This window comes from Ictidomys tridecemlineatus, chromosome 9 (assembly GCF_052094955.1).
Source record: "Ictidomys tridecemlineatus isolate mIctTri1 chromosome 9, mIctTri1.hap1, whole genome shotgun sequence".
Lineage (NCBI taxonomy): Eukaryota > Metazoa > Chordata > Mammalia > Rodentia > Sciuridae > Ictidomys > Ictidomys tridecemlineatus.
This window is the reverse complement of record NC_135485.1, coordinates 107,018,600-107,041,074: the sequence shown is the minus strand read 5'-3', so window position 1 is coordinate 107,041,074 and position 22,475 is coordinate 107,018,600. Positions and strand designations below refer to the sequence as shown.

At 34.9% G+C, this 22,475-nt stretch overlaps 1 protein-coding gene across 14 annotated transcripts in view; it reads left to right on the top strand.

Annotated features, from left to right (window-relative positions):
* The window catches only part of Bmpr1b (bone morphogenetic protein receptor type 1B), a 360,238-nt gene that overhangs the window by 298,546 nt on the left and 39,217 nt on the right, over positions 1-22,475 (top strand). For 13 of the 14 annotated variants that reach the window (XM_078021903.1, XM_078021900.1, XM_078021899.1 and 10 more), the window contains one exon: positions 16,537-16,696. In XM_078021903.1, the coding sequence (XP_077878029.1) occupies positions 16,554-16,696 (143 nt within the window). In that variant the 5' untranslated portion in view covers positions 16,537-16,553. Of the gene's footprint in view, positions 1-3,255; positions 3,411-16,536; positions 16,697-22,475 lie in introns of those variants that run through there. The other variant, XM_040293072.2, reaches the window with a different exon arrangement.

The window sequence follows — 22,475 nt, the reverse complement described above, 5'->3', positions numbered from 1 at the left end:
TGTCTTAAAATATGTCATATCTTATAAGATGTTGAGTATTTTTACATTTTAGCATCATTGGCATCCCACATTGATTTTTATTATAGTTACAGATTTTTCTTTTCAAAATTAAGCTTCAGTTGGTTTGGCATCAACAGTGTGTTTCTTGTGATCTATTTAATTGAATAGTTCCTGGTGTTTATTCTAAAATGCAGATAAATGGCTTTCAGCACACTGTTTATAGTGGAATAGCTCCTGAAGTGGGTCGACATTATCAGCTCGAGTCTCCCTGTCATAACTAATGATCTCTCTGCTTATATTTTCCTGCTGGTGAGGAGACGCTGAACTCCAGAGGCAAGAGCCTGGCACAGCTGGGGTCAGTGGATTGTTTGCAATGGTTCCTATTGGACCAGAATTTTTTTCCTTACTGATTGGTGTGAAATGGGAATGGGAATATGTCCTGGCCTATGATTTTAGCATGAACAAAAGCTGTGTCCTAAGAGCTGGAGTGAGGAATATGTAGGCAAGACCTGTTAGAGAGATTTGCTTTACTTCAGATAATCTATTTAGTAATTAGCTCAGTTTCAAAACTTTTCATGCTTTTTGACTTAATGATAGAGAATAGAAGCCACTAGGAAATTTTCATGTTACTTCTAAGTACGTACCACGGTTTAAATGATGAACATAAATATTGTATTTCTCCAGATGGACAAAATAAAATAAATAATTGTTAACTATGCATTTATCATAAATGGAGCCTTTACATTCTGAAAGATTATCATAGTCTTACTTAGAGGAAAAAAATCTCTTTCAGCAGGGGAGGGATCAACAGGCTTGATGACAATAAACTAAAACAGAAGTTTACCAACTTCTGCTGTTTGACTGTAGAAGAATAGTGCATTCTGTAGGTTATTATAGGAAAGAGTTTCTTTTTTAGCTGAAATGCCAGCTAATTTTGGCAAAATATCTTGTTTGATCTTGTACGTTCATTGTGAATATGGAAAACTTTCTAAGTGAAGTGGCCATTGAAGATGTCACTTGTGCCCCTTGCTAGTATAGTGATCGTTTGGGAGCATTTTGGATATTTAAAATAGAATGTATATGTATTTCCTCTCTTCTTACTCTGATATTGAAATTTAGGATTATGTACTCAATTTATCACATTATTTCAGGATGAAAAGTGTGACATACACACATCTGCCTTATGACTCAAAATACAGAAATTTGTGATGGAAGTAATTGTGAGGGGTAATTATTTTTCATATTGCATTTTAGAGTCAGTCTTTTAGTGGGTTTTGGTTTTTATTTTTATTTGGTGGTTGGTTATTTATTTTGAGAGTCCATGCTGATAATTATTTTTAAAAGTAATAAGGAAACATTATGATCTTACTATAGAAGGTGTGAATGAAAACATTATTGGCATGAATAAAGGAATATAAAGAAAGAAAATGAAAGGTAAAATCCGTGAGACTTTTAGAGACTGGACTACAGAGGCTAGTAGGAGTTATACAGTTAAAAACCAAAGTGCTTTTGGAAAATGTTTTGAAAACTAAGCCATTTCTTTATCAAAAGAAGGACAGCTTGGGCAGCATCAGGCCAGAATGTTCCTGTGTGTGCCATACCCAGATTGAAGATAACACAATTGTTATAAAAACATATTTTCAATTCAGATTGCTCCTTGTTTCTCTTCTGCTCAGAACCCAACATGATTGTCCTTTGGCAGTCTTCCTGCAAATGAGAGCAAAGTTGATGGTGATTCAGTGTTGGGCACCATTTTAATGGTAACTTAGTATAATTAAGGGAAAATGGTCAAAACTATGTATCGTAGTCTTACACATATCCATGACCTAATTCATTCACTTTATTTTACCTTGGATGCACAAACTGGATTAATGGGAAGAGTTAGGTGGAAACCAATATTACATTTGTGGCATGCCTCCTAAATATTGGCCTTCCTTCAGTTGGTCTCAGAGTGTTACTTGGAACTCTAAATATAGTATTAGTTCTAACACTGGCATCTGAATGTAAGCTAAAACTATTAAAAACTTGTCAAATTCTGAAATTTCTTTTCACCCTGTTTCTCCTAATATAAATCCTATGTATAGATTCAGTTTTTTCCCCCTCTAATAAAAAGCCTTTAGACACAGCTTGGTTTAGCAAGTACTATAATTAGTATCTGAGCAACAAAGCAAAAATAACAAATGTTAAACATATCCTTTAAGTATATTTAAATTATATTTAGCTTTCAAAATTGACAAAATCTCTTCATTTCAAGCTCTTTTGTGTATAAAACAAACATTTGTTTTTTAACCATCTGCTATTAGGAAAGGACATTTTTTTCTTTTATAAGTTTTAGGTAGTTTAAAGTGGCAGACTCTAGTGTTGGGACAAATGATTTTGCTTCTATATAGACCATAAGAGGAAACAGAGTTCAAGTTTGGTGTGAGTAGTCAGCATCCTTCTTATGACAAAGGAACAACAAAATTAGTTACTTCAGTGCTACTCTCCAAGTAAATTTTAAGCTGTGTGTGCATAGTGGCTATTTCTCCTCTCTTTGAGCCTGTGGTGCTTTTCAGGCAGCCTGTGCATGATAAGTATTTCTTAAATTGATTTAGACTTATTAACAATTTTATGATGGTTATAATAAACATTTCATTTTGGTTTATCCACACATGATCAAAAGGACAGTTGTCTCAAATATGAACAGGATATAAAATTTTTAGTGAGTCAGTCCAAATTATACATCAAATTTGATGAAAAGATTGAACTAATGGCAATGATTTGGTATTCAAATTTCCCACCATTTTGAAAGGTTGCGAATTATAAAAGGAATTTGACATACATAGTAAAGGTAAACCTCTTTGAAGAAAGATGTTTAACTGCTTGTGTTGCTTATCAATTGTGAAATTGTGCTTAAAATAAGTTTAAGATACTGCATTTTGAAATACCATTCTGAAGGTCGAAAAGACATATAAAAATAAGTTCTAGATGTTTAAGTGATAAATTCTGAACTTTTTCCTGCCTTGCATATCATCAGAGGCAGCTTTTAACCATCTGGGAATGTTACATAATATACTGTGGTCAATGGCCTCTCTTCTTTGCTTTCTTCTCCTATTCCAAGTTTCTTTTCTCTTTTACCTTTCCACTGTCATATGCCATGGATCCTGAACACAGTTCAATGCTTGACCGGAATAATCTCTCTTGCCAGCTTATAATCAAAGGAGTACTGAGAAAAACAGCTGAGCTGTATTAGGCAACCGCAGTCTGGACTGCATTTCCTAACTGCTGAATAACACATCACAGGTGCAGGATTAGTGCTGCCTACGGTGCTGGGCTTTTTAGTGGGAAGTCCTAGCAATTCTGTGCCTCCTCTTCATGTCTGTCTTCCCAGGGAACCTGGCAACGATATATCAAGCGTGCAGAAATCAAAAGTGAGTAGTGGGAGACGCTTACCATCTTAGAAACATAAGCAAGATCTGTAAAGCCAATTCTGGCACAAGAAAAAGCTTTTTGAACTTAGACTTTCTTGGCATAGAGTGTGGAATATAACAATTCAGGGGCTTTACAAATTTTATGCACAAAAATCAGATGACAAGAAAATGCAGCTTAACTGAACTGTCATTCCAATGCATATAACGTAGACTATGCTTAAACAAGTGAAGTTTTATTTTACATGTATTATTTTAACTTCTGTGGCATGGGTGTTGCATGACTGTGTTTGCCCCTGTGAATTTTCCAGCACTGTCATGGTTAAAATTGTTGTGGCTCCATTCTAATTATTCTAGTGTTTTGACATTATAAAGTTCTTTGACTCTCTATGGCATTCAACTTTTAATTCATAGATTGTTTAAGTCAAAGTTTCATGCTTTCAAATATGAGTTTTAAAAACTGTGAAATTATTTTTTAAAGTATAAGATAAGTATTGGATCATATGAAGATTTTGAAAATATAGTGACTGAATCATTTACTTTTGATAAAGAAGGTTATAAAATTACATTAGCAAGATAAAGCATATACTTGGAGAAATGATAGCAAGTGCATTTTAGTAATTATTATCATTTTGAGTATAGATCTTAAGGAAACATTTCTGTGGAACATAACAAATACATAAACAATAGCCAATGGATAGTGATACAGGTTTTCAACAATTTTCTTTAGTTTCAAGCTTTCTCTTAAAATTCTGTAATGGCTTTCTGGTATTCAAATTTTTAAAATTCATTGTTTCTGGAATCATTATTCCCTGATGTTTGAGCAGAGATAGTCCTTTAAACTCATTGATGGTGATAGTAGTTGACATTAGTATATGCAAAGTTTAGTTCAAAATGTATGTACACACAATTACACACTATATTTTAATAATGCAAATATTTAAGCACTTTAAATAACAATAAATGTTTTAGGTCAATGTGCAGCATATCTAAGGTGTCCTTTAGCAATTATCCTATTGAGGATACACTCAGGATTAGAAACAGAGATCCTAAATACTTTCCAGGTTTTTTCTTTGGGGAAAAAGAATAGCTTGAACATGCTGCTTTAGCTTCTGATCTGTCTAGCTTTTTTGTTATTTATCTTCTTCTTTTTTTTTGAAGTGTACAAGTCAATGGCTTTTACTACATACACAGAGCTGGGTGGTACCACAATTTAGAACATTTTGATTACTCATATATGGATCTGTTCAAAGTAGTTTTACACATCATGGTGTCCTGAGAATGCTTTGCAAAGCTGCAGAGCAAATTTTGTTGTGGTGGCAAGTTGAACATCACTTCGATTAGCTTCAGAACTCTGTGAAGCAGACCACTGATAGAAATGCCACCGAATAAAACCATAGCTCCTGGCTTGGAAGTCTGCCAAGTTCTAGTTGATTCTTTGACATCATTGTCAAAGAGACCATGGTTCAGTTTCTTTCCAACAATGTGTACCTGAACTGACACATTAAATATTTTAAAATATAGAGACGTTTTAAAATTTTAATCATCCTATCAGTTGCGATTATGTTGCCTTGTAGGTATGGATTCAGTTTGATTTTTAAGTATATTTTCAAACATCCTGATTACTTATAAGGTTTTTTTTTCTATTTTAAAGTAGTTTTAGAAGTATTTTAGAGTAGTTTTAGAAGTATTTTAATTAAATAAACATTTTGGTCAATCTTGTCTAAATTCAAAGGCATGATAAAAATTAAGGGAAAGGCTAGCTATTGTTTTAATTTTTTGAGAATATGACTGTGATGTCCAGAACTTTAATTACTGCCATAATTAACTATGCTTAGCCAAGTTTAATATCTGTATGGGTTACCTGGAAAACAAATAAATATTAATGCATATATTATTTGTTGTCATTTATCTAATATTTAATCTTTTCATGATTTGATAATCTGGCATCACAAATAAAATATTTGAGCAATTGAAGCTTTCATTTTTTTTAATCTAGATGTTTTGGGGTCTCTTGGCAGGATTTTATAGGAAAACATGGTTATTCAGCATAATCTGAGGGATTTGGTAGTGTGGATGTGCATGGGGAAAAGAAACAATTGCCTCTGACTAGAAACATGTATAAATATTTTATGATAAAAGCTCTACTTTTATCACAAAACCATCACATCTCTTCCATTTAAAAACAAATATGTTTTCCTTAGTCTATTCAGTGTTAACAGTCTAGTTGAAATGAAAAACTGGCAGTTTCCTTGGCTTTGGTGGTTATGTTTTCCATAAAATATATGAATTGATTTCTGCCTACCAAAGTAATTTTCCCTCTTAGGCCATCCTATCTATGACTTTAAACATTTGATGATTAGATGTGATGTTGTGACGTCTGTTTTATTGTTTTCACATACTCATTTTTGGTTTCTCTGCATAGTTAGTCTCACCATGTTCCACATGTAGCTGATTTGTCTTATCAGGGAGATTATTTCATTGAGGTCACTCTCAGGTATTCTGGACCATCATGTAATATAGATATATTTAGTTATTATTTTCTTAAAAAGTCAGCATACCACAGGAAGGAAAAAATTCAATGACAGTGTAATAGTCATCCTTGAATAAACTTGAAATATTTCTTAAGTCATAAAGCTTTATATTTATAGACACTTTGCTCACAGTGATGAATCTAGAGAGGAAGGGAGAGTAAAAGGAAGTGAAGTGAAATAAAAGAAAAGGGAATGGAAGAGGAAGATGAGGGTCAGGAATAGGATAAGAAGAAGAGAAGCAGAAAGGAGATAAAGGAGTAGCAAAAAGGAGGGGGACATTAGGAAAAGAAGAAAAAGCTTGAAGAAAAGACAGGTAAATTTCAGCAGCAGAGAAAACAGTAATCATTGATTTTCACTCCCTCAAAGAACTCTAGTAGATGCTTTGCATGGATTATCTTACCCAATTCTCACTCAGCCAATGAATGCTGTCATTCTCCTCCTCTTTCTCAAGGAAGGGTAAGTTACCTGCTGAGACCCACAGCAAGGAACTAGTTGAGCTGGAGTGTGGACCAATTTGCTTCAATTACTCTGCATCCTGGCCAGGTCTGGCTCCACTACTTGAGGACCATACCTGACACTCCCTGTCATTTGACAGTTCACTGCCCCATTGCATGCCCAGGACTGACACCAGCTTCTTCCTTTGGCTGACTCTCATCTGACTCTTGAAGTAAGAAAGTTCCTATGTGGGTAACACCACAGTTTCTATTCTGTCCCTGCATGTGGTACTCTGGTATTGGAATCAAAATTATGTTAGTACTTCATACTTACCTGAATATCTAAACATACATTTCCCAATTTTTATTAATGATGATTCCATGTTGTTTATTTGTATATATGTGTATATATGTGCCTCTATTTGTATACACACTAAATATGTGTACATACATATACACACACGTACATGTATATACATATATATTTTTTTCACCTAGGTTTTTGCTGCCAACAACATAGAAAATAATTTATTTGAAAATGTCTTAGTATAAGGAAAGAATTTTGAAATGAAAATGAAGGTCAGACCTTTTGAAATTTATTATTTAAATCTGAGCAAAATGAGTCAAGTTTGTATATAAAAATCAATTACCTATATAAATTCACTATTGTATATCACTAAGCATTATTTTAAAAATTAGTATTTTTTAAAGCTCTGATTCTGGTTTTATCCCTGTATGAAATACTCTTAAGTAAAATCAGTGTAGGTATTTAAATTACATTTGATTGAGAAGGGAAATGAGCATTGATAACATTATTTGTTGTTGTAAGCATATGTATAGGGCTAGGATGGATTATTCCCAAAGTTCAACAATTTAGCACTTAATTTTTTTTTTTTTTCTTGCTGACCTCTTTACTCAAGAGAAAGTACAAACTTCTGTGATTGGAATTTCAATTTCTTTTCTTGCTCCTGCCTGCCCTCTAGTGTGGATGTCACTGAACAGTGGAAACAAACAAAATTTTGGAGTTTTAAGGCAGAGAATTAAAAAAAAAAAGTCAAAAGAAAAATAGATTATTAGGAAACCCTATGACAAAAATGATCATATGTCACTTTTCAATAAATTTTAAGAACGATATCCATTTTTAAGTATAAGAATATATTGAGATTTAATTTTACTTGGATTGTCTATATTATTCATAGAGCTTATTCTTTCTATATTTTCATGTGAGAGTGAGTTCTGATATTTTCTTCACTATGTATGACCTAAAGACAATCCATTATATCACACATTTAAAATGTTTAAGAACTTTATATATTTCTGCCTTATTTTTAGAAGAGATTCCATAGAAAATGTGTACATAACTGAAACTATGTATAAAACTAACATTTTAAAGAAATTATATGCAAAAAAATAGCTTAACTGTTGTACTTAAATGGAAGTCACAGTTAAATCTATGCTGATTATTAATGTTATTTCATGAACTTTGATGAATTTGACTAAAAATCTATTCTCTCATACTGGAGAATCATAAGGAATGTAACTTAATCATGATATACTAACACCAAACTATATGTCATAAATTTGATTCTTCAGTTCAGTTGTACTCCTAAAATCTAGTGGTCCTCTCAAAATTGAGTACTAATTTTAGATTTATTTTCAAAAGCCTTTTATTATCATAGCAATTTGGATAGTTAGCTACCTGATTTAACCACACTGTAACCCACTAAGCTAACCACATACTCAGAATGTCTAAATTCAAACTATTAAGCTAAATAGAGGTTACTATAAAGGGCTGGGGGATGGGCAGACAAGTGGGGGAAGAAAGGAAACAGAAGTAAAATGAGGTATAAAAGAATGATCTGTTTAGTATAATATTTATTCCTATAAAATTTCTAGGCAAGCTGTGTATGAAAAAATAACTGGAATGTTATTGGGAAGAAATTTTATTGGAATTTGCATAGCAATTAGGTAGAAACTGTTCACTATCTAGCTTTCCTTGGTGAAAAAAAATTTAAGATTTTTTGCTTGATTTAGTAAATACAACATATTAAATTATACTCAATGTTTCTTTAAGGTTTATGTACCTTCTACCTTTTCATCAATGGTTATTTTCTTTTACATACAACTTTAAAACAATCAAATAAAATGAGAATTAATAAAGGTCTTACCTTATGTGAGCTATCTAAATCAAACTTTTAATTATTCTGCATTTCTTCTGTTTCTAAAAGAGGGAAACTAGTGATAAAAAGTGACATATATTCTGATATGTGGTTTTCATAATCTCATGTTCAGATAGATGTTCATTTAATATAAGTACATATATTTTTTAAAAATTTATTATAATTTGATATATATGACAGCAGAATGCATTTCAATTCATAGTACACATATAAAGCACAATTTTTTTATGACTCTGGCCGTGCTCAAAGTAGAATCATACCACTGGTGTCTTCATACATGTACATGGGGTAATGATGTCTATCTCATTTCACCATCATTCCTATCCCCATTTCCTCTCCCTTTCCTCCCTCCCCTTTTCCCTATCTAAAGTTTCTCCATTCCCCCATGCTCCCCTCCTCATCCCCATTATAGATCAGCATCCTCATATTGGAGAAAACATTCGGCATTTGGGGATTGGCTTACCTCACTTAGCATGATATTCTCCAACTTCATCCACTTACCTGCAAATGCCATGATTTTATTCTCTTTTAATGCTGAGTAATAGTCCATTGTGTATATATACCCACAGTTTCTTTATCTGTTCATCTACTGAAGGCCATCTAGTTTGGTTCCACAATTTAGCTATTGTGAATTGTGCTGCTATAAACATTGATATGGCTGCATCACTATAGTATGCTGTTTTTAAGTCCTTTGGGTGTAGACCTAAGAGTGGGATAGCTGGGTCAAATGGTGGTTCCATTCCAAGTTTTCCAAGGAATATCCATACTGCTTTCCATATTGGCTGCACCAATTTGCAGTCCCACCAGCAATGTATGAGTGTGCCTTTCTCCCCACATCTTTGCCAACACTGATTGTTGTTTGTATTCTTAATAGCTGCCATTCTGTCTGGAGTGAGACGAAATCTTAGAGTAGTTTTGATTTGTATTTGTCTCATTGCTTATCTTCTATTTATTTCAGCATCATGGACTAAATTTTTAATAAAATGATCATTCTTTATATATGTATACAGTTGCCTTTTTAATGTTTTGTTACTAGTCTAAAATACCCAGTTTGTGTCCATGAGGCTGGACTTTGTACAAGTTCAGTAGAACTTGACATCTGTGTGGTATAAAGGTGTGTTAAGAATTGTAATGCAAAAAGAAAAAAGTATATGAGAGCTCATGTATAATGGCATAATTTGGCATGAACATACTTTATATACAGAGTTACAAAAATTGTGCTATGAATGTAATGCACTCCACTATTTTCATGTTTGTAAGAAATAAATTTTTGAAAAAAAGAACTTGACATCAGCTAGTGATCCTTCTGCAAGTCCCTTTCCATAGTTATGACATTGGCCCCTTTTTTCCAACATGAATGGACACTGGAACTTTTTTCTTTTTTAGTCTTTCTTTTTTTAGTGTTCTTAATGTTTAAAATGAATCTAACTATGTCTGTTCACTTTGCTTTTTCTTCTCTTCCTTTTACCGCTGCCTTCTCTCTGTTAACCTCCAGATTATCAGTTACTCTTTTTTTTTTAAGAGAGAGTGAGAGAGGAGAGAGAGAGAGAGAGAGAGAGAGAGAGAGAGAGAGAGAGAGAGAGAGAGAGAGAGAGAGAGAGAATTTTCTAATATTTATTTTTCAGTTCTCGGCGGACACAACATCTTTGTTGGTATGTGGTGCTGAGGATCGAACCCGGGTCGCACGCATGCCAGGCGAGCGCGCTACCGCTTGAGCCACATCCCCAGCCCTATCAGTTACTCTTATCTGGCAATTGGAAGTACTGTGATTTGTTTGATAGTGATATTTATTCATAGGGAATTGACTACATGTATATTAATAAACAACAATTGCTTGCTTATATGTGAATTATTTCCTTTATTTGATTTTTTTTTGACAAGAGCAGGTGAGGAGCTCTCTACCTTACCCATATTTGCATTTTATATAATGTTTAATGAAAAGCAGTCATCATCTCTCAACTTTTCCTTATTCACTTCATTAGGTTGTTGTCTGTTAACCTCAGTTTATGGAAGTGGTGTCTCTTGTATGATCCTGCAATAGCTTTACCCTTTTGTTCCTGTGAATGTGTTTCTGGCAAAATAGTTTATAGTCTGCTTGCATATTAAAATGTTATATATTTTTAGAAAGGCTAGAAGTAATAAACATCTTCATCTTTATATGAAAGGTGGTTCTTACCTGATTTTCCAGCATTTGGAATGCAATATTTTGCTTTAAAGGTTGCCTAAAGTTACCAGACTCACATGTTTTTCCTTAATAACTGAACGAGCTAACCTAGGATATTCTATAAAATATTACAGGTTGAATATACCTTATTTGATATATTTGGGGATATAGAAATGTTATGGATTTCACATTTTTTTCAGATTTTGAAATAATTGCATATGCATAATGAGATATCTTGGGGCTGGGACCCAAGTCTAAACACAAAATTCTTTTATGTTTCACTTATACCTTATACCCATAACCTGAAGGTAATGAAGTTTGTATACATTGAACCACCAGACTTGCGGCATCATATTGGCACTCAAAAAGTTTCAGGTGTTGGAGTGCTTTTGACTTTCAGATTAGGGATGCTCAACCTGTGTAAAATAGATTGTTGGTAATTAATAGAATGAGCTGCATCTATTTACCAGCAATGAAGCTCGGGTACATCCTGCATACAACAGGGTTGTAAACCATCAGTGGATTTAGTATTACTATCAAGCCACACTCATTGGAAGGTGGTGACAAAGAAAAGCTGGACAAGTTCCTTCTTTTTGGCTTGGTGATCTTTTTTGGTATCTTGCTTTTTCCGTTGTCATTGATGTTCTTCATTCCATATCAGAATATGAGACAAATTTTTTCCCTGTTTTGAACTGATAGAGCAATTTGAATGCATTTTCAAATTGCCTAAGTGTTATTTGTTCAAATTTGCAAGTCCATAGATTTAGGCAGATATAGAAACAGGAGTTAAAGCCCCTTTGAATGTAAACTGAAATTTCATGATGTAAAATGATCACAGAGCTGATTTTTCTGTAAGAAGTAGGACCTTTGTGTACTTTGTGATTATCTGTATAATGACATGAATCCTCCCCCCTCTAATACAGGCTTCAGTGAGCCTATATTAGATATGTTATTTCAAAATCTGTTTTGCTTGTTTTAACATAATTTAAACAGACTTATTATTTTTAAAAAATCATCCCAATCTCTCCCTCTCTAGTAGCAACTTCATCTATGACTTTTCTCATTTTGTCTTTTTTGTATTTTTCCCTATTATCTCTGAATTAAGATGTGTACTGCTGCCTTTTAGCTATTTAATTTTAGGCTTAACCTTTGACTTTCACAATAAAGATGAGGGTTTAGTTCTTTTTAAAAATCATACTCACTGTATGTATATATATATTTCTATTCTCTGCCACGTAGGGTAAAATATGTATTTCTTTGGTGTCCTATGTTTCCATCAAAAATTAATTTCTGAACACTCAATTTGGATTTAAAATGCAAAGTTGATTCTATTAATTTCAACAATGTGCAGATTGCCCTTCCAGAGTCTTTTGACCAGTTCTCAATGAGGCTTTGGGTCTTGTCTTATTATGCATGTGTACCATTATTTTGGGGGGTATGCTTCATCTTCCTCTTGGGTTGGATCTGTCATTAGCAGGAACCTATTAATTCATTAATTCTTCTTTTTAAAAATTTATGTTCTTATTTTGATGGAGCATCTCCTTCATCAGACTTAAATGATGTCTCATGTATGTGTCATTTTATTCTAGTTTTTGGTTTTACTGTGGGAAGTTCAGTGCCATGCTTAATTATTTTTTTATGGTAATGAAGATGGAACCCAAGGGTGCTCTACCTCTGAGCTATTTTCTCATCCATTTTTAGTTTTTAATTTTCAGACAGGGTCTCACTGAGTTGCTGAGACTGATTTCAAACTTGCAGATCCTCTTGTCTTAGTGTCCCAAGTAGCTAGGATTATAGGTGTGTCCCACCACATCCAGCTTGCCATACTTATCCTTTGTCTTTCTCTCTTTTTTTCCCTTGCTTCTGTCTCTGTAAGAACTTAGGGTTTTCTTTTGTCTCCAATGTTAGGGAAGTTTACAATGGCACATTTGATGTGTCTATTCTTGAGCTTCATGGGTCTTTTCAAATTAGAAATTCATAGTTTTCATTTATGGGACTTTGCATGACTTATGATACATATACAAGTCTTCTCTGTTTGCTCAAGTCTCAAGAGAGTTAATATTATTTATAGGCTGAATTTCCTGAATTGATGCTCTAAGTTACTTAAACCTTTTCCTATATGTTTTGCTCTATTAGATATTTCTTACCATTTATTTTTTCACTCATCTGAGCTCTTGATTTATACAATATTTTTGGGGGGGTGGGGAGTTGCTGAGGATTGAACTCAGGGGCACTCAACCACTGAGCCACATCTCTATCCCTATTTTGTATTTTATTTAGAGACAGGGTTTTGCTGAGTTGCTTAGCACCTCACTGTTGCTGAGGCCAGCTTTGAACTTGAGATCCTTCTGCCTCAGTCTCCCAAGATGCTGAGATTATAGGCCACTATGCCTGGCAGATACAAAACTTTGTTTTTCTAAAGTTTTTATTTTCTTTCTTTCACTGATCTATTTTTTTCCAAGTGGAAGTGGGTTTCTCTATGCTTTTGTTTTATTTTCAGTCTTTGATGTTTGAGGCATTCTTGAGATACTTAAGTGACTATGAATTAGTGGCTCATGCATAGGAGAGCAGAGCACTGGAAGATGTGTACATATATGTTACTAGAAGAGTTTCCTGGAAGCTCTTGTGCTTGTCACTAGAATGCCTCCCTGTAGGATTACACAGATTCACTGAGAAACCCTCAGTTTCTCTATCTTCAGCTTTTTGTTTGTCCCTGGCCCAGTTCCCTAGGGAAGAAGGCATAAGCCACATGCACTGAGTTCTGGAAGCCATGGTGGGGAGGAGGATGGGAGGCAGTAGTGTCCGGTGCATGCATGTAACCCACGAGCCTGCAGTAAGGTGGTGCGCCTGCCCTTCTCTGTGCTTGGCTTCCCATAGTCCCTGACCTGCATGGTGGAAAAGGAAAATAAGGAAGCTGTCTCAATGATGTGACATACATGTTACCCTTCCAGTCCTCTGCAGGGGTGAGGAAGACAAATTACTAGCCTGTAGGGAGTAGGGAGGGGTATCCAAGCTCTATGTAGAAAAATAGATTTTTAGCCTCCTGTTTTCATTATCTCCTTCACCTTCCTTTCTCACAGTGCCACTTCTAGATTCTTTGGGGAGTTGTCTGGTAAACTTATGCTGCTTCTCAGCTTCTCCCCACCTTTGTTGAAGGAATCTGTTTTCTTGGCTTTGTTGAATCAGCCATTGTTTGTCCTTCTGCTCCCCCAGCTTTTATTTCTGGTGTCTCCTCCTTCTTGATCTCTGATTTTTGTAGGTTTCTGTCTAGCCCATTTTCCTCTTATTGTAGGAGGATTCTATAACTAGACTACTCCATAATTCACTCTTTTCACTAAACATTATATTCTACCATTTTTTTCTTGTCAATGAGTATACTTAATTCTGTTTCAACATTTTAATGGCTATAAAGCCATCTCATTTCAGAGATGTAACTAATCCCTTACTGTGGTAAGCATGGATTGTGATAAGCAATACTGCAAGGAATCTTCTAGCTAAATTTTATACCACTCTTTAAATAGATTGATGATGTTAGAAAATTGTCAATCTTCTCTTAAACTCTTTCTCCCAAAATGATGTCTTATTTCCAATCAGATGAAGAGGTTTCCTTTTCTACTTTAGACCATTCAGTGTCACACATTTCATTTAACGACTTTTCCCAGAAGATGGGAAATTCGGTGGGTGCTGTATTCATCACAGTAACTCAGGTTGTGTCTGGGGAAGTGGTAGGCACCCAATACATGTTCCTTAAGTAGATATTTGCATAATAAATAAATTTTTACTATTTTATTTTTAAACTTCAAAGCCAGCCTGGTATGGAGGGAAATAGAATGCAGTTAAATACCCTGTTTTCATCACTTTATCCCTTCAGGCAATTCAGGTCTTCAAGTTAGTAAGGTTGAGAACCAGATTTAAAAGAAAGGAGCCTTGGGACAGGGTAATATAGTGACATACCCACACACCACCTGGATCACAAGCTTGCTAACATTCCTCCTGAACAAACTTGTAACAAATGGCGTACAAAATGAAGTACTAACAGGAACTGTGTTTAACTTTTCTTTTTCTGTTGTACAGAAATAATATACACCTATTGAGATTAATGTGTGATTGGATTTAACAAATAGTCTTTGCTTAAGCTAGCCTAGGGTTTCCCAAAATGGAGTCTGCACATCAGCTATCTCAAACTCAGATGGGTCTTATTGAATATGCTCTTTCCTTGACTCACCTGAGATTTCCAGAATCATAAGCACTGTGGACAGGGAAGGATTCTTTTTTTATTATTATTATTAGTTGCTCATGACAACTAATTATTAGTTGATCTTGACACATCATACATTTGAATCAAATGGGGGATAATTTCTCATTTTTCCAAATGTACAGGTTGCAGAATCACATTGGTTATATAGCCACGTTCATACATACAGCAATACTAGTGTCTATAAACGTTTAAAATACCTCACATGTACACTGGTCAACATCCTTTACTAGACTAAGTTGGCAAAGAAATGTTTGTTAGGTACACATAATGGAAGTTTGAAAAACGTAATGAAATATCAGAGTTAATAATGCTAGAAGGAGATTCTAATAAATGTCATTTTATTAATTTTTACTTCAACTGCTAGTCTCTAAGAATTTGACTAATTAGCTTAGAAATTGAGGAAATCATCCTAGATTATTTTCCCCTAAATTTCTTATTCTGTGATGTAACTGGTGAAATTAATTCGTGATTCAAAAAAAATCACTCTGTAGCTATTGCATATTATGGCACTCCTTACACATAACTTCAGTTAAAAAACAGAGCCCCACAGTATTTGGTTTAGATAATATTTTGTTGAAATTTGATTTATAGTCTAGTTAGATGTGTTATGAGAAACATTATAAATTGAACATTGGTTAAGGTGATAGTTATGGAGGGATATGGTGTATATGAGAGCTCTTAACACAATTCCTGAAACACACATCAATTAATGCATTCTCCCTTTTATGTAAAATATGTTTGCTAACCTTGACATCAAATGTAGGTGTTTATAATTATCTTCATTTTAAAGGATAAGCAAATGAAGTTCAGGAAGATTATTTATAAAGTTTTCCAAGGACAACTAGCTAGTGTTGTCAACAACTCTAGTTGATTGTAAAACCAGAAAATTTTGTCTACAAAATCATATCTACTATATTGTCATCCACCAAAGATAAAAGGAACATCACTAAATAGTATGTTAGCACCTTCACGTATAAAAGCTGATGGGGAAGATATATCTTTAAAAGTACATCTTGATATTTACTAAGTTTTTATTTTCCTACCTGATTTTATTCAAGGAAATATTTCTGATAATTTCTTTTTTAAAAATACGTAATGTGTGTCAAATACAGAAACCTTGTGATGTGGTAGAAAGACAGTTTTAGGTTTCAAGCAATCTGTATTTTAAATTCTAGATCCTTTATTTAAACTTTGTGAGTCTTGATTTTTTCTCATCTGAAAAATGGATTTGATAATATTTACCCCTTGCATCAACATAAAGAGTAATCCTTAAACATGGATTCATTGAGCAACTTGTACTCAGTTAAATACAAGTATTATAATTTGATACATAAAGCAGTATCCTGGGAGGATTCTGAGTATTTATTTGGGACATATATAGAATATGAGACATACATAGAAGGTATATTTTTAACATAAAGTGGAAAACCCTCTCTTTTCTGTTTAAACCTTAGTCATGAGTATTTCCTTTCTTATTTACTCTCACATTATTCTTTGGAGAGAAGATTGTGGCAGGCTACCCTGCATTTGCTTTAACTCTCACTCTTTCTTCCTTTCAGCAAACTTCCATGATAACATGCTTTTGCGAAGTTCAGGAAAATTAAATGTGGGCACCAAGAAAGAGGATGGGGAGAGCACAGCCCCCACCCCTCGTCCAAAGGTCTTGCGTTGTAAATGCCACCACCATTGTCCAGAAGACTCGGTCAACAATATCTGCAGGTTGGTGATATAAATCATTTAAGCCTAGCTTTAACAAGTGGTCACACTTTTTTTTTTTTTAATTGTAAGCCAGTATTTCCAAAGAATACATTTTGAAGGATAGTACCTAACTACAATGATGCTTAGAGCTGTGCTGTACTTAGGGAAATACAGAATTGTGTTTTACCCTGACACAGCATTCTGAGACATCTTCCTTCCTTCATATAGCACTCATACACATAAACAGCACAGATCCTAGCCTTTCTGTCAAGGAGCAAAACTACTTATTTTTTTTTTTTCAAAATACCAGCTCCCTGCAGTCAATTCAACAGCAGCAAGAGCCACATATGTGTGATGTTTTTTGTTTTAAGAATTTGTGGGAAAGAACACCTAAGCTATTGGAAATATTGACAAACTGGCTCTGGGAAGCAATATCATGTGGAGCATGTGTGAGTCCATCAGATGTCTTAGGAAAGACATTGTCAAAGAACTAGAAAAGTCAACATTGAACTTGATAATCATGGTTTTATAAATGCTTTGTAACATTTGAAACTGAACGGTAGGCATTTTTCTTTCTTACATGTCCTTATGCACTCCCATCTATCTTGCTGATCACCATGCCTGTGTTTACTCTCTAGTGAGAACAGCAGTCTAATGAGGCCAGAATGTGCCAAGGGAGAAGTGGATAAGTTAACCAGAGAAGTGTGGATCTCAGGAGTTAAAATGTCAGAGAAGCAGAACAGACTGTGTTATAGTTTGGATCTAGAAATATCCCCTGAAAAGCTCATGCTTTTAAAACAAAATCCCCAACACAGGAAGGTTCAGAGGTGGGGCTTTTAGGCAATGATGAGAGCTGTAACCTCATAAGTGTCTTAGTTCATTTGATGAATTAATAATTTGAATGGACAGTTACAGGTGGTAACTGTAGGCAGGTGGGGCAGGGCTGGAGGAAGTAGTTTATTGGAGGAGTGCCCTTGGGGATTTGATCTTGTCCCTGGCTTCTTGCCTATCCTCTCTCTTTGCTCCCCAGCTGCCATGAATTGAGCAGCTTTCCTCTGTCATACCTTCTGCCATGATGTTCTGCCTCACCCTAGGCCCAGAGCAACAGAGTCAGCCAGCCTTCAACTGAACCTCTGAAACTGAGCAAAATAAACCTCTGAAACAAAATGAACTTTTGCTCCTCTAATTCGTTCTTGTCAGGTATTTTGGTTAGTGACAAAACAAAAAACACCTGACTAACACACATCTGGGACTTTATCAGCCAAGAATGTATGGGAAACTGATTTGAGTCTTTTTTTAAATTTTCCTTTCAGAGAGTTTTTGTAAAGTTTCCTATGATGCAGAAAATCTAATATAGGTTGAGAATCTCTAAAAATTCAGAAATCCAAAATGCTCTAAAATCTGAAATTTTAGATTACAGAAATGATGTGCCATCAATTGAAACTTACAAACCTAACCTCGTGTGGCAGGTCATAGAATACAAGCTCATTACACACATTGTATGTTATCTTCAGGCTATGAGTATAAGATGTTTGTGAAACCTAAATGAATTTTATTTTTAGATTAGTTCCTGGCCCTTAGATATCTCAGGAATATGCAGTTATTCTAAAATCTGAAAAATTCTCATGTCTGAAATACCTCCAGTATGGGTAAGGACTGCTCACCTTGATAAGCTTACTAGAATATCCTGAAGATCTATATAATTAACACAAGAAATAACATATTAACTGACTAACACAGGGAGAGAAGTTGTTGGGTGTATTCAAAAGCACATGTCTCATTTAATCAGCAGTAAAGGGAGGGGAATTGCATATTCTCATTTTAGACATGGAATTTGGGATCCAGGGTGGTCTGGTAACTTGGCTCTTTACTGCAGAACAATTCAGAGATCACTGAGTTTTGTGCTATGGTAAAATAATTTATAGTTGTTTTTCCTGGGAAACACTGTCTCTTTACAATAAACAGAAGATTGTCAGGAAAATTAATTTGTTTTTCTGAATAAAGATAAATTAGCAGGAGGAAGCAAATTAAGGGGAGGTAGTTTACTGTTTTATCTAAGCCTGTGGTGTTCGTAATACATCTCTGTATCATTTGAGCTATTGTCTTAGTAATCCTTTGTTTAGGATTTTCCATATCTATCTCAGTTTAAAATATTTGCCTTTTTTTTTTTTTTTTTTTTTTTTTTTTTTTTTTTTAGCCACAGGAGTGTACTAAGTTGGCTTGGGAGAAAATGGCCAGGCAGGGAAATTCTCTATTGTAAGAAGGGGAGCTTATTGTGTTCAAAGAAGACTGGTTTTCTTAGAACAGAGGGTGTAGGAGATGTGGTAGGAGCTGAGCATGGAGACAGGGGAAAGATAACTATGCCTGGTAGGCTATCGTAAGCAAACCTAAGAGCCTTGGAAGCCATTGATAGAGGTGTTTCAGTGGTAGGGCCAGTGGAGAGTTACATGATCCTTTTTGTCTTTTTAAATTTGCTTTGCTGCAGTATATTAAATGGGTCAGGAGGAAACAAAAGTGAATTCAAGAAATACAGTTAGAGAACTTGGAAGGGGATTCAGTAAGAACAGTCCACATGAGAAAAGGATCTGGAGCTAGTGTGGTGTTAGTGAGAGAATTGGATGCATTTGAGAAACATTCAGAAGGTAAAGTTGAATGTTAATGGATTGGATATTGGAGGGAGGAGGACAAAAGAATTTTACAAGACTAAGGTTTAGATTTAGGTGCATAGTATAGCTTTTTATTGAAAGAAGACAGAGGCAAAGAACCATGTTCCTGGCTCCAAATTGAGTTTTTTTTTTTTTTGACATTTTCCAATAAATAAGTGAAACAGTCTGTACAGTGGGATATGGATCTGTGCTCAGAATAAAGATTGCTTTGATAGTGTAGCGTACGTGGAGCATTGGTTAGTGTTTGCTGTAAAATACACAATCTCAAAGTCACAGAGGCTTACATGTAAAGACGTTTATTTTTTTTCACATAGAGTTTGATAGATGGGTTGCAATTGTGCTGGGCTCTGCTGGGATTGGGTGGGCTTGACTTCAGACTGCCAATGGGGTACAGGCTTGCTCTATATTTCTTCATTTTTCTTGGACCAGTGGTTGCCTGGGACATTTCTTTCTCATTTCATCACTCCCGTGGAGGAGTGATGTTTTAAAGCCCCTTTCTGCATCATGTCCTCTGATATTCCATTAATCAAATCAAGTGATGCAGTCAAGCTCAAAGTCAAGGGGAAGCCATCATGATGGAGAAGGATGAGGAATTGGGATCAATAGTAGAACAGTCTACCACCTACCAGAGCAGGACTGAGCCTTGAGACATTTAGTGCTTGGGTCAAGGACATGTCCCAGGAGATTAAGAATTAGTGTCCCCAATGCTAATTTTACCAAGGGAAATATTAAGGCTGACTGTCTTCAATGCAATTTGAGGTCAAGTAGAAAAAGAACTCGAAAATGGCAGTCAGGTCCAATGACATCAATAGGATCAGGTTGGAAATATTTAAGGTAGTAGAGATGGAAGCCAGGTTGAGATGGGCTTTGAATTATATGTTTGCCAATCTTTGATTTTTGATAATGAAAGAAAGAAAATCACAGGAAGAAAAGCAGCAATGACCAAAGAATCCCTCAAAAGAACATAGTTATGACCAGCATAGGTGGGTTAACTTGGGGAGGTCAACAGAAAACTAATATTTGGTGAAACTTTTATAAGTTTATAAGTTTAAAATCACTTTTATAAGTTTCAGTAGCATATTTATTTTACCTATCTTTAACTAATAAACATTTCTATATAGAATGTAGCATTATCTATATTTTCCAGGTAAGAAATCTGAGGCTATGGAAAGTTAAGTAATCAGTGGGTATGATGACATGATGAGAAATTGTGGCCACAATTCCAAAATCACGAATTCTTTTTTTTTTTTTTTATTTTTTTTTTTATTTTTTTATTTTTTTATTGATTGTTCAAAACATTACAGAGCTCAAGACATATCATCTTTCATACATTTGACTCAATTGGGTTTTGTACTCCCCAAATACATAATACAGACTCACTTCTGTTACATACTCACATTTTTACATAATGGCTTATTAGTGACTGTTGTATTCTGCTACCTTTCCTATCCCCTACTATCCCCCCTCCCCTCCCCTCCCCTCCCATCTTCCCTCTCTACCTCCTCTTAGCCAAAAGCCTACCCTGACACTGCTTCTTAGAGGATTGAACATCCACTCTTTTTTTTCTTCTTTTTTTTTTTTAGAGAGAAAGAGAGAGAGAATTTTTTAATATTTATTTTCTAGTTTTTGGCGGACACAACATCTTTGTATGTGGTGCTGAGGATCGAACCCGGGCCGCACGCATACCAGGCGAGCGCACTACCGCTTGAGCCACGTCCTCAGTCCCAACATCCACTCTTGAGTAAAATGTACATGTATTTTTCTAATGAGATTTCAAATCCAATTGAGACTTCCATGAGCTGAGATCAATAATGTGCAAATCACAGGGACTACTTTTGTTCCCTTGTCCTAAGACATAGAGTAAATCCTTGACTTTCCACCTTCATTTCTGTTAGCTCACACTGGATTCTTTGCCCTCCAAAGAGTAATTCTCTAGATTTCTTTGGTGAAAGATAGCCACCCCCTCTAAAAGTAAAATAAAAATGAATTATTAAAAAAGAATATAAACTTTGCAAATTACATGCCCCCTTTTTTTCTATTTCTGTCATTTAGACATGGATTTATACACTGAAATTGCTGTATGAGTTTCAATTTCTATATTTAACTCCTTCACAGACCAGCAATAAGCAATTTTCTGTCCTGCTGGGATATAACTTAAGCAACGCTGCATTAAGTCTTACACTCTGAAGTAAAGCAGTTTTCAAGGCAAAGGGGTGCTTTCTTATGCCTTACATAAGGGCTGGTCTAAGTTGTTTGGCCTGAGGCCTTGTACCAGGCAAATGTCAGTCAAACAGTGTGTCCCGGTAAGGCTTCATGTTCATTACATCCCAAAAGGGACTAGAAACGAGTACTATCTATTATAAAGAGATTCTGAAATACGTCACTGTGAGATTGTGAGATATGTTAATTCAGAGGATGTGTCGTCATTTCAGGGGTTCGTAAATTCTTCACTAGTACCATCAATTGATTGCTCTATCAACCAAGCTCCAAGGCCAAAGTCATGCCTGGATTGATCTCTATTAGCTGCACGTGTGTCTGCTACCCAATTTGCATGCCATTCCCATTGCTCATGGTTTGCATATTGGAGAATATAGTGCAAATATATCATGACTGAGTATCTATATATCTATAATCCAAAGTAAGGGTAAAGCCATTTTACTTTTCCCCTCACGACGATGTCTGTCTTCTAAATGTTCTTCCAAGAGTAACTTTGCATTGTGATCCTTCCAATTCCTGATTCTATTCCTAGGACCATAGACCATCAATGCAAAGTCTTAAATAACTCTTCTTATGTGATTTTTTCACTATGCAAATGTTCTGTGTCATTTTCCTGTTCTAGCAAGTGTTATCTTAGACTTGTTTATTTTTCTGTATATAACTGAGTCTGGCTTTATATAGCCTTCCTGTTTTACTACTGTGATCTGTGATAGTCATATTTGTTCTCTCTCAACATCTCTTTCAGGTTTCTTCCCGCCTTCATGAATGTCTATCCATTTCTAAAAATTATGTTACATTCTTTTTTCAGAGGTAATTTTTAGTATTGGACACTGGACAAAAATTCTGCCCCAAAGTTTTCAGGTTTTAGAGAGATGATAAATTGAAATGTATGTTTGCACAAAAGTTATGCAAATGAC